The following is a 20,446-nucleotide window of genomic DNA, read 5'->3' on the forward strand; positions in this document are numbered from 1 at the left end:
ATGCAAAAAATAAGACGAGTAGATCAGACTGAAGTGAAACAAACAAAGTTTTATTACAGAATTCTGGAGAGGTTACAAACAGAGAACATGCATCATGTATCTCCCAAGTAAGCTCTGACCTCCCAATGTGTTCTGACTCCTTTTATACCCTGAAGCTGAATATGTGTGTGTGTATAAGCTGAACCTAAATACATGTTCCTGTTTAATGGGTGCAATGGACATATGGCTTACCATATATGGATGCGAAAACCTCATGTTCTAACAGTTAAGCGCAGAACTATTTCTGTTTTTGGCCTTGGCCGGTTTCCTGTTATTGAGAACATCTCTGCATATTTGTCACGTACTGTCTGTTCTTTGCCTGCCCTGCCATGCGAATGTCATAACACTTTAACGCTAAGCGCGAGTTAATGCCTTCTGATATTAATGCTTAAAAATATGCTACTACAAATATTAATTCTGTCAATGAAACCAATAATGTAAATGTTATGTAAAATCATATTCAGGAATGTGATGTTATTTTGAACAGCAACCAACATTCAGACATATTTGAGAATTTTTATGTTTTGCCAGTTTTATACCCAGGTCAATGACCTGATTATTTGTTTAAGTCTCTAGCGAGTGCCTGGAACAACCATCCAGCAATCTCCTAGCAACCACCTCCAATACCATAGCAACCACCTGAAACAGCATAGCAACCATTTAGCAATCTCCTAGCAACCACCTTCAATACCACAGCAACCACCTTCAATACCATAGCAACCAACTAGCCACACCCTTGCAATCATCTGCAGGACCATAGCAACCACCAAGCAATCCTCAGGCAACCACCTGAAACAGCATAGAAACCGTCTAGCAATCTCCTACTAACCACCTCTCATACCATAGCAACCAACTAGCCACACCTTTACAGTCACCTGCAATACCATAGCAACCACCAAGCAACCCTCAGGCAACCACCTGAAATGCCATGGCAATATGCTCTGCTAATCACTGCATATTCTTCAGGAAATGCCCTTTTCAAGTTTTTAGTGGCACTTTTTTTTAACTCAAAACAACATAAGTTGACATCTGAAAAGCAAATCCTTGTTTAAAACTGCTGGAGTTATTGGAGTTATATTGGCAGAATTTGTAGCTCTTTAAAATTGCTATTAACTAAAAAATCTGAAGGTAGTGCTGGTAATTTTACTGATGTAGTTCTTTTGCCTTCAGTCACTATATTAAATTCATCTTTAATTAATTATTTAATCAATGACAAAGAAACCCTGTAAGAAGAAGGCAACAAAAACTGTAATAATTTACTAATTCCATTTCCACTAGATCTAATTCCCTTCAGAACTAAAACAATAGACTTAATATTTTTGATTATCCACTGACACAAAACAGAACTACACTCTGGAGTAGTTCCTTAGAAAGTGGTTGTAGAACAGTGTATTTTATTTTTAAAACACCTCTAAGTAGAAATAAACTGGCAGACGTCATTTTCATACAGATGCTAAGTAACGACTCTGATCCTCAGGTTGTGTATTTTACCGCTACATTTCCCTACGTGGTCCTCATCATCTACCTGATTCGTGGAGTCACCCTGCATGGAGCTCTAAATGGAGTGAAGTACATGTTTACACCAAAGGTAGGACCCACACATCACCCACCCTGCATTTTTGATTTCTGGGTCCTGGACAAAGAAATCATTGTTCTGCATTTCAAAGATATTGGAAATGTCATATTACAATGCCCAACACTAGCATTTCTTCTTCTTCCATTTTGATCTTATGTGTCTTCTCAGTTTTTGTTCATGAACTTATCCTGCAGTTTTCAAGATATTGACACTAAACCAAGTCCAGAATATTCAATTTAATATCCCTCCATAGAAATGAATGGTAGAATGCTCAACATCCTGAAACTGAATTATTGCCATTGTACAATAAGTGGATAGAAGTTTGTCTTCTGTCAGCATGATGGAGCACCCTAACAACCACCTGGGATACCACAGCAACCACTTGGCAACAGCAACATCCTTGAATGTTATAGCAATCACCTAGCAACTCCCAAGCAACCATGAGAGATACCACAGCGACTAGCTAACAACACCTTAGAAATCACCTTCAATACCACCACAATCACGGAGAAACACCCTAGCAATCACCTGGAATACAACTGCAACCACCTAACAATACTCTAGCAAGCACCTGGAACACCTGGCAGCCTCCTACTCAGCAGGTTTTCTGTTCAGGGAAATGAGTTACTGTCCGTGATTGATTGTAAGCTACAGATGCAGCACATAGAGATTAGCTTTGAAAACACTGTAGTTCTTCTAAGCTTCTGTTCATTTGCTGGCATCTCTGTAGATGGAGCAGCTGGCAAACCCTCAGACGTGGATCAACGCTGCCACTCAGATCTTCTTCTCTCTAGGTCTGGGCTTCGGCTCCCTCATTGCCTTCGCCAGCTACAACCATCACAACAACAACTTTGAGAATCAGGCCATCACAGTGTCTCTTATCAACAGCGGCACTTCCATTTTCGCCAGCATCGTCACCTTCTCCATCTACGGCTTCAAGGCCACATTCAACTACGAGAGCTGTTTGGAGAGGTATGAGACTAGTAGAGGCTGACAATGTTCTCCCAAAATTAGGACCGACCTGAATGAACGTTTTGTAACAGTCTGAACTCATGACAAATTGCTAATTGATGTAATTAAACCGACAGAGTACAAATGTCAAGACGTTAAGCAGAAGTGGCTGCAGAATACCTCAGTTGTGACTTTTACAACCTTTGAAATCCACAGAAAACAAACGACCAGGCAAACCAAACATACATACCAAACATTCAGATTGGGTTTAGATGAGTTGAAAACCAATGTTCACATCCACAAATACGTCCATAACTTTATCAGAGAGACTTCAGTTCCATAGAGAGCAGTTCAGCAGTAAAACTGTAATGGCAAAAAAAAAGCAACGAAAAGGTCACACCCGGCTTCTAGGCAACACCCTAGCAACCACAAGAGATACCATAGCCTCCACCTAGCAACATCCTAGCAACCATTAAAGATAACACAGCAATCACTCAGCAACACCTTAGCAACCACCTGAAATGCCACAGCAACCACCTAACAATACTCTAGCAAGCACCCGGAACAGCAGTAACAATGTAATGGCAAAAACCACCAGAATGGTCTCACCTGGCTTTTGGCAACACTCTAGCAACCACAAGAGACACCATAGCCTCCGCCTAGCAACCACTAAAGATAACACAGCAATCAGCCAGCAACACCATAACAACCACCATCTAGCAACACCTTAAAAACCACCTGGAATACCACAGCAACCACCTAACAATACTCTAGCAGGGACCTGGAACAGTTCAGCAGTAACAATGTAATGGCAAAAGTCACCAAAAAGGTCTCACCCGGCTTCTTGGCTTAATCCCAGACATCAAAATTAATTAAGAACAACAATGAGAGAGGAAACTGGGGGAAAGGGAGCTTTAAATTTTTTTCAGGCTGGCACTGAGGCTCCATACAAACTTCTCCTCCAGCTTTTGATCTCCGCAAGATGGCTGCCACTTCTTTTACAACCCCAATTCCAGTGAAGGTGGGATGCTGTGTAAAACATAAACAAAAACAAAATACAATGAATTGCAAATCCTTTTCAACCTATATTCAACTGAATACACTACAAAGACAAGATATTTAATGTTCAAACAGATAAACTTTATTGTTTTTTGCAAATATTCACTGATTTTGAATTTGATGCCTGCAACACGTTGCAAAGAAGTTGGGACAGGGGCATGTTTACCACTGTGTTACATCACCTTTCCTTTTAACAACACTCAATAAGCGTTTGGGAACTGAGGACACTAATTGTTAAAGCTTTGTAGGTGGAATTCTTTCCCATTCTTGCTTGATGTACAGCTTCAGTTGTTCAACAGTCCGGGGTCTCCGTTGTCGTATTTTGCGCTTCATAATGTGCCACACATTTTCAATGGGAGACAGGTCTGGACTGCAGGCGGGCCAGTCTAGTTCCCACACTCTTTTACTACGAAGCCACGCTGTTGTAACGTGCAGAATGTGGCTTGGCATTGTCTTGCTGAAATAGGCAGGACGTCCCTGAAAAAGACGTTGCTTGGATGGCAGCATATGTTGCTCCAAAACCTGTATGTACCTTTCAGCATTAATGGTGCCTTCACAGATGTGCAAGTTACCCAGTCCATGGACACTAACACACCCCCATACCATCAGAGATGCAGGCTTTTGAACTTTGCGCTGATAACAATCCGGACAGTCCTTTTCCTCTTTGGCCCAGAGGACACGACGTCCATGATTTCCAAAAACAGTTTGAAATGTGGACTCGTCAGACCACAGGACACTTTTCCACTTTGCGTCAGTCCATCTCAGATGAGCTCGGGCCCAGAGAAGCCAGCGGCGTTTCTGGGTGTTGTTGATATATGGCTTTCGCTTTGCATGGCAGAGTTTTAACTTGCACTTGTAGATGGAGTGATGAACTGTGTTCACTGACAATGGTTTTCTGAAGTGTTCCTGAGCCCATGTGGTAATATCTGTTACAGAATGATGTCGGTTTTTAATGCAGTGCCGTCTGAGGGATCGAAGGTCACGGGCATTCAGTGATGGTTTTCTGCCTTGCCGCTTACTTGCAGAGATTTCTCCAGATTCTCTGAATCTTTTGATGATATTATGGACTGTAGATGATGAAATGCATGTTGAGAAACGTTGCTCTTAAACTGTTGGACTATTTGCTCATGCAATTGTTCAAAAAGTGGTGAACCTTACCCCATCCTTGCTTGTGAACGACAGCCTTTCAGGGATGTTCCTTTTATACCCAATCATGAGATTCACCTGTTTCCAATTAACCTGTTCACCTGTGGAATGTTCCAAAGAGGTATTTGTTGAGCATTCCTCAACTTTCCCAGTCTTTTGTTGTCCCTGTCCCAACTTCTTTGGAACGTGTTGCGGGCATCAAATTCAAAATGAGTGAATATTTGCAAAAAACAATAAAGTTTATCCATTTGAACATTAAATATCGTGTCTTTGTAGTGTATTCAATTGAATATAGGTTGAAAAGGATTTGCAAATCATCATATTCTGTTTTCATTTATGTTTTACAAAACGTCCCAACTTCATTGGAATTGGGGTTGTAGATACATGCACCTTTATTTAACTTAAAAGTCCCTGTTCCTGTCTGAGCAGGAACTGATAAAAAACTCAAGGAATAAATATAATGCATTCACAAACACATGCAATTTGCATCCACCTTATTCCAGTTAATCAATTATTTACACAGAACATCCAGTGACGTACCAGCGGGCAGGTGTGGGCTTTCTCATAGCCCCTCGACTCGGCACCTGTATGTTGGGGTTTTCTCCGGTGGACGAGATGGCAGCTTCCCTACGCCTTCGGGATGGGGAACAGGTCCTGACTGTTGTCTGTGCTTATGCACCGAACAGCAGTTCAGAGTACCCAGCCTTCCTAGAGTCCTTGGGAAGGGTGCTTGAAAGTGCTCCTCCTGGAGACTCTATTTTCCTACTGGGGGACTTCAACGCTTACGTGGGCAACGACAGTGAGACCTGGAGGGGTGTGATTGGGAGGAATGGCCTCTCTGATCTGAACCCGAGTGGTGTTCAGTTTTTGGACTTCTGTGCAAACCACAGTTTGTCCATAATGAACAGCATGTTTGAACACAAGGATGTCCATAAGTGCACATCGCACCCAGTTCAATGATTGACTTTGTAGTCGTGTCATCGGACTTGCGGCCATGTGTTTTGCACACTCAGGTAAAGAGAGGAGCTGAGCTGTCAACTGATCACCACCTGGTGGTGAGTTGGATCAGGTGGTGGAGGAAGATGCCAGTCAGACCAGGCAAACCCAAATGTATAGTGAGGGTTTGCTAGGAACGTCTGGCAGAAGAACCTGTCAGATTGATCTTCAACTCACACCTCCATCAGAACTTTGACCAGATATCGGGGGAAGTGAGGGACATTGACTCAGAATGGGCCATGTTCTGGTCTCCCCCGGTAAGGTCTATGCAGGGGTACTGGAGAAGAGAGTCCGGCTTATAGTCGAAACTCGGATTCAGGAGGAGCAGTGCAGGTTCCGCCCTGGTCGTGGAACACTGGACCAACTCTTTAGCCTCTCCAGGATTCTGGATGGTTCATGGGAGTTTGCCCAACCAGTCCACATGTGCTTTGTGGATTTGGAGAAGGCATTCAACTGTGTTCCCTGGGGTATTCTGTGGGAGGTGCTTCGGAAGTACGGGGTACATGCCTCTTTGCTACTAGCCATTCAGGCCCTGTACAAACAAAGCAGGAGTTTGGTTCGCATGGCCGGCAGTAAGTCAGACTCGTTCCCAGTGAGAGTTGGACTCCGTCAAGGCTGACCTTTGTCACCGATTCTATTCATAATTTTTATGGATAGAATTTCTAGGTGCAGTCAGGGGATGGAGGGAGCCTCAAGGTCACATTGCTGCTGTTTGCAGATGATGTGGTCTTATTGGGGACATCAGGCCATGAACTTCAGCTTTCGCTGGATCGGTTTGCAGCCGAGTGTGAAGCGGCCCGGGATGAGGATCAGTACCTCCAAATCCGAGGCCATGGTTCTCAGGCGGGAAAGGGTGGAGAGCCCTCTCTGGGTCGGGGATGAGCTCTTGCCTCAAGTGGAGGAGTTTAAGTATCTTGGGGTCTTGTTCTCGACTGATGGTACAAGGGAGCGGGAGATTGACAGGCGGATTGGTGCTGGGTCAGCAGTGATGTGGGCTCTTTACCGGTCTGTTGTGGTAAAGAAAGAGCTGAGCCATAAGGCAAGACTCTCAATGTACTGGTCGATCTACGTTCCCACCCTCACCTATGGTCATGAGCTTTGGGTAATGACCGAAAGAACAAGATCGCGAATACAAGCGGCCGACATTAATTTCCTCCGCAGGGTGTCTGGACTCTCCCTTAGAGATAGGGTGAGAAGTTCAGTCATCCGGGAGGGACTCGGAGTAGAGCCACTGCTTCTCCACGTCGAGAGGAGCCAGCTGGGGTGGTTCGGGCATCTGGTTAGGATGCCTCCTGGACGCCTTCCTTGGGATGTGTCACAGGCAAGTCCACCCGGGAGGAAACCCCGGGGAAGACCCAGGACACGCTGGCGTGACTATATCGCCCAGCTGGCCTGGGAGCGCCTCGGAATCCCCCCCAGGGAGCTAGTGGAAGTGGCTGGGGAAAGGACGGTGTGGGCCTCATTGCATAGGATGCTGGCCCTGCGACCCGAACCCCGGAGAAGCGGAAGTTGATGGATGGATGGATGGATGGATGGATCCAGTGACGTACTTACACTCTTTAGAAAGACTGGTTAGAAACTTGGTTTAGAAAATTCTTCATGAGTTCTTTAGTAAAGACTGGTTCTATGTACAACCATGAACACTCTGAAAATCATTTGCATGATTAAAAGGTTCTATATAGAGCCATATACACACATTCTCCATCAGCTTGAAGCACAATTTCACCATGCTGAGCACTCTGTATTCATGCAAATGGTTCTTTGAGTGTTGATGTTTATACACAGAACCAGTGTCTTTACTAAAGACCCCTTTAAGAACTGCCTTTTTAAAGAGTGCACATGAAAGCTGCACAACGGCATAACTACTTGTGCGTGTAGGTGAGTGCACAGGCACTCGACAGGCTCCGTTGTGTGCCAATTTTGTGGCTGATGTAGATTTTGATGAGCTGAAAATGACAGTAAGGATAATATTTCATTTTAAACTAATATTTTGAGATTGTAATGTCATAGTTGTACTGTGATATGATGTTGGATCTTAATTCTTGCGATTTGTAAACTCATAGAGCAGAAATAACTTTTTACAAACAAGCAAAGTTTCAGTTTAAGATTTATTTACAACTTAGTTAGAAGTTTAAGTTTAATAAAAACTTGCTTTAAACACACATTCACAAATGAGTTTCCTTCCCTTTGCATCTGTAGGTCTCTGTTCATAAACATAAACTAGCCAAAACTAATTTACTATAAAATGAAAGTGTTTGTATAATTTCAGAAAAAAGACACACATCAGTCACGACTGCATATGTGGACATATTTCTATATTGTGCTCTATTTACACAGTTAGGTTAGTTCATCATTTATGTTGAATAGACACTCCCAAAATGTCATGCTGCTGCACTGACGTTGAACTGTGTGCTTGCAGTCGGTATGTCCAACAGGTAAAAACAAGCTCATAACAAAGTGCGTACTGTGCCCTGATTGGTGCTCTTGCTTTGAGCTTCTTTCATTTTGATATGTTTGACAGTGGAGTGAAAACTAAGATATTAGACTTTGAAATGTAGTGGAGCGAAAGTAAAAAGTCACAGAAAATGGCAATACTTCAGTACAGATGCACGAAAAAACTACTTAAGTACAGTAATGAATTTCATTTACTTAGTTACTGTCCACCACTGCTAATAGGATATAAATATTGTAGGATTCTTTAAGATTTTGGTTTCTGTTAATTACTTTCTATTTTTATTAGTTACTGTCATACAAAGCTTTTTAAACATGTGTATATTACCTGCCCTTATAGTGAAAGGGGAACTCCACAAATATTTGTACATTTCTGCTTAATTAAACAGTTAAGATGTAAACAGAATCATTCAGAGAGGTTTGAAATGGACCGGCTCTGTACAAGTATATGAATGGCTCATTCTGAGCTAATGAAAACACGATTCATAGTTACAGGTGATTACACACTAATGAAAACATGGACTATATTCCATTTATGCTAATAGATCAAGGTTCTGCAAACCAAATGTTAAGAAGAGCCACTTTGCCCTTTCAAAAAAAGTCAAACCACCGTAGGAGCCACATTTTATGTCCATTTTACCATCTTCACTATAATTTTTACATTTTACATTTACATTTTATGGCATTTGGCTGAACCTCTTATCCAGAGTGACTTACAATTTGATAATTTTACACAAGTAGGCGAAGGTGGTGTTAGGAGTCTTGCCCAAGGACTCTTATGGGTATAGTGTAGGGTGCTTACCCAGGTGGGGGAATTGAGCTCTAGTCTACAGCGTAGAAGGCAGAGGTGTTAACCACTACACTACACCAACCACACATTATGTCTCAGTATGTGCTGGATGTACTAATATAGAATAAAAGCTATACTATAAGTTTTAGCTCAGCTATAGCTGCTTTTCTCACATCTCTCCAGCAGGAAACTTTTCCTCAAAACTAGAACAGGTTCTTGTAAAATTTCTCTCAATGTTTGACTTTTTATGAGGCTGAAGTTGCTTCTCATTCACCTGCTTCTTGTTCAAATTTTCTCATTCCACCTTAAATGGTGCCTGAGATGCCAGAATGTAACTGCTGCATTATTTAAGGTGGAACAGGAAAATTTGAACAAGAAGCTGGCAAATGAGAGACTGTCTTCAGCTTCTTGACTTTTTAGTGTTTCAGTTTCTCGTTGCAGATTAAACGTATCAGGAAACCAGCTGGAGTGATTACAAACACAAGCTAGTCTTCAAATTATTGATGTTCATATTAAATCTCTCTCTTTGGCTTTTCGTTAGCTATTAACTAGGCAAGACTGTTGTCTGTGTTGCTATGGTGACCAGCAGTCTGCGCTGATCTTCAGAGTTAAAGGGTGAATTAGCAGTTCTACATTAACTCCAGTGTTTAAAACTATTTATTGTTAAACTGGGTTGAACGGTCAGCAGAGCTTTATTTTACTGTAAAGGAGGATTATTTTATTTTTACCTACAAATTTAATTCAGCTGTGGAGTCGCAACATGCCAGTAAAAGAGCTGCAGTTTGTTGACCCCTCCCTTAGAGCACTGCCCCTTTGAGTACATTTAAAAATAAGTAATTTTGTTTACAAGTTGAAATATAAATAACAGACTTTGACTTCAGTAATATTTTACTCAGAGGATCTACTTCCACTTGGGTACTGGGTTTTTGTACATTACTGTGTACCTCAGTGGCGTAGCTCTTGTTGTGAAGCCACTATGGAAACCCATACTGTTCTTGTCTCTATTCTCAGTTGTTAAAGGTCTCTGATGTTGTTTATTTGCTGTTCTGCAGGATGAGGCTGTTGCTGATGAACACGTTTGAACTGGCTGAAGATACAGTCCATATAGACAACATCAGCTTCTGGATCACAGATCTGAACCGCACGCAGCCAGAGCAGATTGCAGCGATAGCCTCCAGAATAGAGACCTGCAGTCTGGAGGCAGAACTAGACACGGTGAACACCTGCAGGATTCCTGCATCACTTTCACTGGACATGACTATGGCTGAATTACCTCATTCTCACATGTTACTAAGTCATGGCTATGACTGAATTATCACATTCATCTTCTTCTTCTTTCGGCTGCTCCCTTTAGGGGTCGCCGCAGCGGATCATCTGCCTCCATCTTGCCCTATCCACTGCCTCCTCTACTTTCACACCAACCATCTCCATGTCCACATTCACTACATCCATAAACCTTCTCTGAGGTCTACCTCTTCTCCTTCTACCCGGCAGCTCCATCTCCAACATTCTCTGACCAATATATCCACTATTCCTCCTCAACACATTTCCAAACCATCTCAACCTGGCCTCTCTGGCTTTATCTCCAAACTGCTCCACGTTCACTGTCCCTCTGATCTACTCATTTCTAATCTTGTCCATCCTTGTCACTCCCAACAAAAATCTCAGCATCTTCATCTCCGCCACCTCCAGCTCAGCCTCCTGTCTTTTAGACAGAGCCACAGTCTTCATATATGTTACTAAGTCATGGCTATGACTGAATTATCTCATTCACATTTTTTTCTAAATCACAGCTATGACTGAATTATCTTATTCTCATGTGTTACTAAGTCACAGCCTTGGCTTCTAACTCTTTCCCACATTTTACCAAGTTATGACAGTTACATAATTATCTCATTCCCATGTCTTACTACGTCATGGCCATGATTTAATTATCTCATAGTTACATTTTACTAAGTTGTCTTGCTAAGATTTTAAGTCATGACCATGATTTATTTATCTTCTGCCCACATCTTATTAAGTTGTAACTATGATATAATTATCTCATTGCATGCGTTACTATGTCATGGCCATGCCTCATCTTATTATGCCATATTCATGACTTAATTATCTCAATTATCTCCCACATATTACTAGGTCATATCATGGATATTTACTGTCCATGATGTGTTGAATGTGTTAATGTGATGTTACATGGCTGTTTTGGCTGCAGGAGGCTTTTAATGATATATTACCAAGTAAAATTCAATTTCACATGAATCTTCCTCCTGCCTGTGTTCAAACAGAGAGAGATTACTGGAAATAATCAAAGATTTACAGGAACATTTCAGCAATGAGTGAAAGTCTAGTTAGTGTCTTTGTTCAGCCTCTGTAAAGACATGAGGGGACATAATGAGACACAATCTTGACTCTGTTCCACCAGCTGGGATTGATTGTTCATCAGGAATTTATTCAAACTTGATTTTATTGCTAGAAATCCACTGTTAGGTCACTGTCATAATAGGGGCAAAACCCTCAGAACAAATGTTCTTTCAGTGATCAAAATGTTTTAACCGGTAAACACATAGAACATAAGAACCATGTTAAAATGACTGATGTACAGATGAAATGTGTTGTGTTACTCAGGCTGTTGAAGGAACCGGTCTGGCCTTCATCGTGTACAGTGAGGCCATCAAGAACATGCCAGCTGCCCAGCTGTGGTCAGTGCTCTACTTCTTTATGCTGCTGCTGCTGGGGATGGGGAGCATGCTGGGAAATGTGACGGCCATCATTACTCCACTCAGAGACTTCAAAGTGCTCGCTCACAGCCTCAGCAACGAAACCCTCAACGGTGAGAGGAGCTCAAATAAATGATTACTCCAGCATTTTTCAGCCTGGGCTCTCTGACTCAGAATACCTGTATAGTAGAGGTCAGTGGGCCGATGCTGAATGAGTGGAAGCTCATGTTCACACCGAGTGAACATCCTACCAGAACTTCCTCCGAACTTCTTATTAAGTTATAAATTGTATCCAACTTTACAGCACTGGATCAGTGTGGTGGAGAAAGTAGTTCCGGTTACTTTCAGTTTCCCTGAAGCTTTATTGATATTCAAACTACAAATTCTTCTGCCTGGAAACTCATCCCATCTCGTCAATATACATACAGCTGTGTACAAAAGTTTGTACGCCCCTGCTCACATTCCATGTTGTTTATTTTCACAATTACTGTTTATTTACTGAATTTAACATATTGGGAAAAATGCAAATCATAAAAATGTTCCCTCTGAAAAATGTATGACACATTTTATTTTTTAGGTTTTATTAGTGTTATTTTTAAAAGATCATTGGACTGATACTGGCACACTTCCATCAGAGCGTTCACTTGTTTTTTTATTTATAATTTTTAATGCATCAAATTATCAGGCAATACAGCAATGCAATACAATGTTAGTAAGCTTGAAATCTTAGGATTCGATTCCCACAAACCATTTCATGATCCATTATTCACAACAGTCGTGGTCGTCTCATTGCACTTAGTGAGCAAACGCCAGCAAATCTGTGTGTTCTCACCGTCATGTGGTCTGATAACAGGGCAAGAGTCAGAGATCAGGTTAGACATCTATGAGTCAGGAGGAAATGAACTCCTGCATTCTAGACTCTTTTACTCTGAGTCAGTAATTCATTCAGTTTAGACTGATGGTTGAGAGTGTTTATTTTCCAATGAGACAAAGATCATGACTTTGGCATGTGGAAACAGCGTACCTATTACGTTTTGTAAGGTGTTTCAGGCAAAAATGCTGTGACAATAAATAAACAAATATATTAAATTCACCAAATAAACAGATATTGTGAAGTGTGTTCTCCGTCATTTGACCAGGTGTGTTCCAATGTGTATACATACATGTATACTTATATACAGGTAGAGCTACAGTACAAATATAAAGAGCAAAGTGAAGCAACTTGGCCACATATTTGTTTTTTTATATGCACCGCAGAATGAATGCTTGTCTATAGATGCAATGAAAACATATTCCCTTATTTCCCATATGCCAGGTTTGGTGTGTCTGTTCTGTCTGCTGCTTGGCTTTGGCTTCACCACCCGCTCCGGAAACTACTGGTTCACCATGTTTAATGAATATGGAGCCACGTTCTCCCTGCTCTTCATCGTGCTTCTAGAGATCGTTACTGTGTCCTATATCTATGGACTGAAGAGGTAAACATGACGTTACTTTAGTCCAGCCCTGTTTGGTGTTTGGTACAGTTGATTTGACTTAGCCTTTACTGTACTGTAATACAGACCTACACAGTCTTCTCCCAGCAAATAAAGTCAGAATATGACACTTTGTTATGCCAGAAGACACATGTAGTGGCAATAATTTGTCCCATCAATTATTTTACAACATGAAATAAGACATAAACTGGTCTAAAATAAGATTTTCAGCCTTTAGTCCACTTTTATTCAACACTGCTGCACTTTCAACAAACACTACATCATACACTGACAAAAATTTGGGGACCTCTCTGGTGGCGATGTTTAACTGCATGCAATACATTATGTATCCATTATGTATACATTATGTAGCATAGGTTGTACTTCGGCCCCCTTCCCCAAAAGGAGGAATCTGCTGAATGAAAGACCACCAGTATGATATTGATTTTGAGATCATGTGAGGTATAAACATCGAGCTGGACCTTCTTTTTGAGTCTGTGTGTGTGTGTGACGTTAATAAAGTGATAAATAATTAACAAAAGTTAATAAAGTGTGAAAAACTCAACTTTTTTGCAGCTTTATTTATAAAATTTTACATAACAGTTAGTTCCAACCATGCAAGCTGATTGGTTGAGAAGCGATCTAACAGTGCTGATATTTCGCCATTACATCACAGTTTTTTACAAACACTGTATCACTCCACATTACTAAGCAACAACATTGACAGCTGTAGGAGACACTAAAGCCATTTGAACATTTTTACTTCTTACTTGGCCACAAACAGAAAATGGACACTTCTAAGATCACATTTGACCGACAGCTGATTTGGTCAGACTCTGAAGATGAGACTACACTAAATTAAAAAATAGATGCTAAATAAACTTATCATCACCACTGAGCAGTTTTTCAGTCAGCAGCTGTGACAGAAGAACAGCTAAACAACCTGGAATCAGCCAGAAATGAACCCAATACCATTCGCCAAACAAAATGATGCTTTACAGACTTACTGGAAAGAAACAACATTAATACTGATCTAGAAAAAAACTGACAAAACTGAACTGAATTTGATATTGCTGCAGTTTTATGGCTCAGTCTGTACTTCAAAAGGTGAGGCTTACAGCAGACTGAGCAGCGAGGGGCGGAGTTTGTTATTCTGATGTAGTGTCAAGCTGCTTGTTAAGGAACTACAATTTGGCGGAAGGAACTGTGCACATTAAAACATATTAAAGGCCAGATTTATTAATTTCTTACTTTATTTATTTACCTGTTGTATAAAAGCAAGGAGTGTGTTATTGCGCTCTCCTTCTCTCCTGTTCTATTGCTTAAGTATCATTAATCATAATTATACAGACATTACTACGTTACTTCTGAACTAACACTCACTGAACACAATTCATATCTTGTTTAATTGTTACTTTTGAAGATTAAGTTATAATTTATTCATTAGTATAACAGCCAGCAATAACGACCGGTTTACTAACTGAACTGATCCCGGAATTTAAGTCTTCTAGGCCTGGAGTGCTAGGTTTGCTGGTTCTTGAAGCCTGGGCTCACATACAGATAGTTAAAGTGATTTTTGTAGCTTGTTCTACATTATTTATATTTTATGATTTATCCCTGTTCTTTGGCGTTCATTGAAATTGTGCAATTATGATGACAAAGTGACTAAAAGATATGCCATTTTCATTCTTCTCCGTTGATTCTCAGGTTTGAAAAAGACATTGAGGACATGCTGGGACGGCGCCCGAACTGGTACTGGAAGATCATGTGGGTGGCAGTCAGCCCTCTCCTCCTCATCAGCCTCTTCGTCTTCTACATTCTGAACTACATCCAGGGAGGAGCGCCCACCTACCAGGCCTGGGATAAAGATGTGGTAAGAGAGGAGCTCACTCAGATCAGACTTGGACTCAGATCAGACTCAGAAATATCCTGTGTAAACCTATGTGCGTATTCACACATTGAGATGACAGTGACAAGAAAAAGTATGTGAACCCTTTGGAATAACCCAATTTTCTGCATTAATTGGTCACAAAACATGATCTGTTCTTCATCCAAGTCCCAAGTATAGACAAACACAATGTGCTAAATCTTGTAACCATAACAGTAACAATAACAATCTCAAGGTCATTCCTCAGCATCTTTATTGGGTTAAGGTCTGGGTTCTGACTGGGCTACTGTCACGCCTGCAACCTGTCCGTGTACGGAAGGAAATTGCATTGACCAGAATCCATTGCGGACTCACGAGGAGGAGCTATTCCCTTCGGACTCCGACTCTAATTCCCAGACTCCTCTGTGAGATCACATGACTCCGGACATTTCCTCATCAGCCTATCAGCGATCTAGATCGTCAGTATTCTAATGAACTTCAGCTGTGTGTTTGTCACATGACATTCTTAGTTTAGTATGTAAGCCTGGGCTTGAGATTGATATAATTGCGAAGTATTGCTTTCCGCTGTGAAACTACTGAGCGTTATTCCTGTTCTGATCTTGATTGTGTTTTGACTTCCTGCTTGTGTTTTTTCTTGACTCTGATTTTTCGACTTCCCCTTTTTGTACTGTTGCCTGGTTTATTGGATTCATGGTTTTGACACATCACCTGTTTTGTGGACTCTGCCTTGCCTTTCCCTTGTCTGTTATGATCTCCTTTCTTGTTTTGCTGTGTTTACTGGACTTGACTCCTGCCTGTCTCCTGACTACTCTCTGCATCTACAATTCCCCAAGTAAAGCTTTTTTGATCTTCAATTGTGAGCATCTGCTTTCTGGTTGCACGTCACAGCTACTCTAGAAAGCAGATTTTATTTTTTTAAAGCCATTCTATAGTAGATGTTCTTCAATGTTTAGGGTCATTGTCCTGATGCGTCACCTGAGTTTTATTATGCTTCAGCCTTTGGACAGCCACCCCAACATTATCCTGTAGGATGACTTGATAAACCTGGGAATTCACTTTTTCCTCAATCATGCGAAAGCAGCCTCAATAAAAAAAAGTTATGCTCCCACCACCACATTTCACTGTTGGGATGATATTTCCATCTTGGAACGCCATATGCAGCATTGTGTGTTCTTCTCAAGTAAATCTTAGTTTCATCAGGTTAAGGTTCTCTTTCCTAACTCATGAACAGAGATGCTAACCAATGTCTTGCACTTTTAGCTGTTATTCTTGGGTTCTTTTTTACTTTATTGAGCATTCAGCGTTGAGCCTTTGAAGTGACATCCACATCTAGAATAGACAAAGTACTAAACTAGACATTTTTCTACCTGTAGACTGATACCTAAACCCTTTGAGATTACTTTGTAACCATTTCCTGCTTTATGCAAATCAACAGTTATTGGTTGTTTTTTGCAATCACTTTTTACAAGGCATGGTTTTCATCAGCAGATGCTCTAGCCTGCACCTCCTATCTCATTCTATTTATTAGACTCCAAGTTTGTCTCTAATTAGCTTTTGTTGAATTTGTTAATATAGTGGTTCACATAATTTTTCTGATCTATACTGTGAGTGTTTGAATAATGCATTTATTACAGTCAAAAACAATACATTATTTTTTGTTATTAACTTAAACAGATTGAGTTTACTCTTGATCTATTTTAACTTGGATGAAAACTAGACCATATTTTAGAACAGCTTTATACCAAAATGCAGGAAATACCAGAAGGGTTTCTATTGCTATTGTCGGAAGAAAACCTTGTATCTCCATTTTTGATGTTTTTCAGTTTTTGACATAATTTGAAAGTACCTGTTCCCCTTTACATTGTGTGCAAATTTCATGATGTATGCACTAAAAGAAAAAGCCCAAAACCACTTGGGAAAAAAGTCTGGTTCCATTGACTTACATTAAAAGCAAAGCAGGATTTTTCCTTCTCTTGTAAAGTTACCATTTTGGAGATATGAGGTTTTGTTCTGACAACAGCAATATACTTTTGTGACACTGTACACAAAGAGGTGCACTATATGGCCAAAAATATGTGGACACCCAGACCAACATTCAGCAGACTGCCAGATAGTGAAGCATGATTCATCATTCAGAGGACACGTTTCCGCTGCTCCAGAATCCAGTGGCAACGCTTTACACCACTCCAGTCGACACTTGGCACTGCACATAGTGATCTTAGGGTTGTGTGTAGCTGATCAGCTATGGACACTTACTTCATGAAGCTCCTGATGCTTAGTTCTTCTGCTGATGTTGCTTCCAGAGGCAGTCTGGAACTCTGTAGTGAGTTCCAAACAGGTGGACTTCCTTATCACACCTGAACTTGTTCAGTATTGCACATTTTACATGTTTTTCATTGCATTTATTTCTTGAAATACATTGTCTTTTGTGTGAGCACCCCGCAAAACAAAGTCTTTGTATTTGGCTAATAAAATGATCTGATTCTGATCTCCTGTGTCCTCTGTAGGGCAGATCAGTAGTGAAGGAGTATCCGGTGTATGGCCAGGTCTTCATCACTCTTCTCCTCGTGTCCTCAGTGAGCTGCGTTCCCCTCACAGCTCTTTACGCCTTTTGTACGAGACATCAACGTGGAGTTCGAGTCAGCGAGAACGCCGGCCACAGTGTAACATCCACCGTATAGGAGAGCAGTGCTGCCCTACAAAGACAAAGAGCAGTAACTATGCCAACAGAGAAACTGGAAAAGCAGTTTCAAACATCTATTGTCCAGCTGAATATGCTGTAGGTGCTTTTGTAATACAGTACAAAAATTTTGTATCAGTAAATATAATTTTCTCTTTTATATCGGTGTACTTACAGCATATTTAGTTGGAGCACAACAGAACTTTGAAGCTGATTTTCTCAGTTTTATTCTTGGCGTAGTTCCTGCTCTTTGCCTTTGTAGAGCAGAGTGGCTCAGAGACTAATTCCTTCACATATGCTATATGTCCAAAAGTATCTAGAAACCTCTTCTTGACAATGAACACCTTTAGGATGAGTTGGAGAGATAAAGCACTATTAAGCACCTTTGGGATGGGTTGGAGTGGCAGAATTCCACTAAACACCTTTGGGATGGGTTGCAATGATGGAGCTCCATTGAATACCTTTGGGATGAGTTGGAATTATTAAGCACTATTAAGCACCTTTAGGATGGGTTGGAATGATGGAGCTCCACTGAACACCTTTGGGATGGGTTGGAATGATGTAGCTCCCACTGAACACCTTTGGGATGGGTTGGAATGATGGAGCTTCTACTGAACACCTTTGGGATGAGTTGGAATGACAGAGCTCCTCTGAACACCTTTGGGATGTATTGGAATTGTGGAGCTCCACTGAACACCTCTGGGATGAGTTGGAGTGATGAACCTCTACTGAGGACCCTTGGGATGAAATGGAGTGATGGAGCTCCACAGAACACCTTTAGGATGAGTTGGAGTGATGGAGCTCCACTGAACACTTTTTGAGCTCATGTGGTTGTTGCCGATGGGAGACAAACTCACTACACTTTGTTTCAGGATTGTTGGAAGAGCAGGGGTCTGGATAGTTTTGGACATATAGGGCCAGTTTCCCAGACCCAAATTAAGTTTGGGCCTAAACAAAAAGCAGGCTTAACCCATGTCCAGGAAACAAGCTCATAGTGTATTTACACACATTCCAGAATTCCATAGTGGAGCTGAGGCTGTGGAATATCCAAGATTTAAGGTACACAAGCTGCAGACATACACTAAAAAATAAGAACAATAATCAATGCTTTCCTGTAATTAAAACAGTCTATTAAACACACATTTTAAAATGCAGTTTCAGCGTCCAGCCCATAAAGGTATTGAAGCGACCACAAAATCCATCTTGAATATACATTCAAAATCCACTGTATGGAATTGTCACTACTTTTATTGTGTAATTATATGTATTTTAAATTTCGTCACTTTATTTCACAACAGCACAACTTACACTGATACTGATGTAATCTGAGTACAATACAGAATTACTGGAAGTGAAACACATTAACATGCTCCATATTGAACAACCTGAAAAAACATTGATTTGGGCAGATTTTAGTTTTTTTTATAGGTTTATTAGTCATTTAACAGTAGTCCTGAGATTTTTTAAAGTGACCCTTATTAGTCCCACAATGGGGAAAATTCATTTCTTTTTTTTTAACCCATTGATGCAGTGAAACACCACATAGACACTAGTGAGCACACACACATTAGGGGGCAGTGAGCACACTTGCCTGGAGCGGTGGGCAGCCCTATCCACAGCACCCAGGGAGCAATTGGAGTTAGATGTCTTGCTCAAGGACACCTCAGTTATGTACTGTCGGCTCTGGGGATCGAACCAGCAACCTTCTGGTCACAGGGCCAGTTCCCTAACCTCCAGCCCAATGATTCACTACCAAGTTCAGTTTTAGTTAACTGGAACAAATCTAATTCTAATGTAACTCTAACATTTACACTTTACTAGTGAGAACAGGCATGTCAGATGTAAGAACTCCAATTCATTTTAAAGGAAAGAACAGTTATTTTTACTACTATGAATTGAATTTTAAGGTAATTCCATTTTCAGGAGTATAAATTAGACTTTCAGCCTTCTAATTATAACATGCAAGAACAGAAAACATCTAAAACATAATAGTTAGAATGTCAATATGTCAGGTTTATTTTCACCTTTAAAAACTGGCCCAACATATTAACATTAAAATTAAAATTTTAAATGAAAATTTACATTTTAAATTTGGTGAGGAAGAGGGTGCAGGCAGGATGGCGTGGGTGGAGATGGGTGTCAGGGCTGATGTGTGACAGAAGGATAGCAGCAAGAGTGAAAGGGAAGGTTTACAAGACAGTAGTGCGTCCTGCTATGATGTATGGTTTGGAGACTGTGGCTCTGTCTAAAAGACAGGAGGCTGAGCTGGAGGTGGCAGAGATGAAGATGCTGAGATGTTCGTTGGGAGTGACAAGGTTGGACAAGATTAGAAAGGAGCAGATCAGAGGGACAGTGAAGGTGGAGCAGTTTGGAGATAAAGCCAGAGAGGCCAGGTTGAGATGGTTTGGACATGTGTTGAGGAGGAATAGTGGATATATTGGTCTAAGAATGTTGGAGATGGAGCTGCCGGGTAGAAGGAGAAGAGGTAGACCTCAGAGAAGGTTTATGGATGTAGTGAAGGTGGACATGGAGATGGTTGGTGTGAAAGTAGAGGAGGCAGTAGATAGGGCAAGATGGAGGCAGATGATCTGCTGTGGCGACCCCTAAAGGGAGCAGCCGAAAGAAGAAGATATTCAGTTGTCAAAAATGCTTCTTTGCATTAGGAAAGCAATGAATAGATA

At 41.0% G+C, this 20,446-nt stretch overlaps 1 protein-coding gene across 2 annotated transcripts in view; it reads left to right on the top strand.

The window, feature by feature from the left end:
- Positions 1-19,356, top strand: part of LOC108431035 (sodium- and chloride-dependent transporter XTRP3) — a 29,743-nt gene extending 10,387 nt beyond the window's left edge. For both annotated transcript variants that reach the window (XM_017703915.2, XM_017703916.2), the window contains exons 5-11: positions 1,517-1,627; positions 2,346-2,587; positions 10,061-10,223; positions 11,634-11,838; positions 13,041-13,200; positions 14,905-15,070; positions 17,593-19,356. In XM_017703915.2, coding sequence (XP_017559404.1) covers positions 1,517-1,627; positions 2,346-2,587; positions 10,061-10,223; positions 11,634-11,838; positions 13,041-13,200; positions 14,905-15,070; positions 17,593-17,766 — 1,221 coding nt within the window. In that variant the 3' untranslated portion in view covers positions 17,767-19,356. The remainder of the gene's footprint in view (positions 1-1,516; positions 1,628-2,345; positions 2,588-10,060; positions 10,224-11,633; positions 11,839-13,040; positions 13,201-14,904; positions 15,071-17,592) is intronic.
- The last annotated feature ends 1,090 nt before the right edge of the window (positions 19,357-20,446 follow it).

The sequence above is a fragment of the Pygocentrus nattereri genome, chromosome 24, assembly GCF_015220715.1.
Source record: "Pygocentrus nattereri isolate fPygNat1 chromosome 24, fPygNat1.pri, whole genome shotgun sequence".
Lineage (NCBI taxonomy): Eukaryota > Metazoa > Chordata > Actinopteri > Characiformes > Serrasalmidae > Pygocentrus > Pygocentrus nattereri.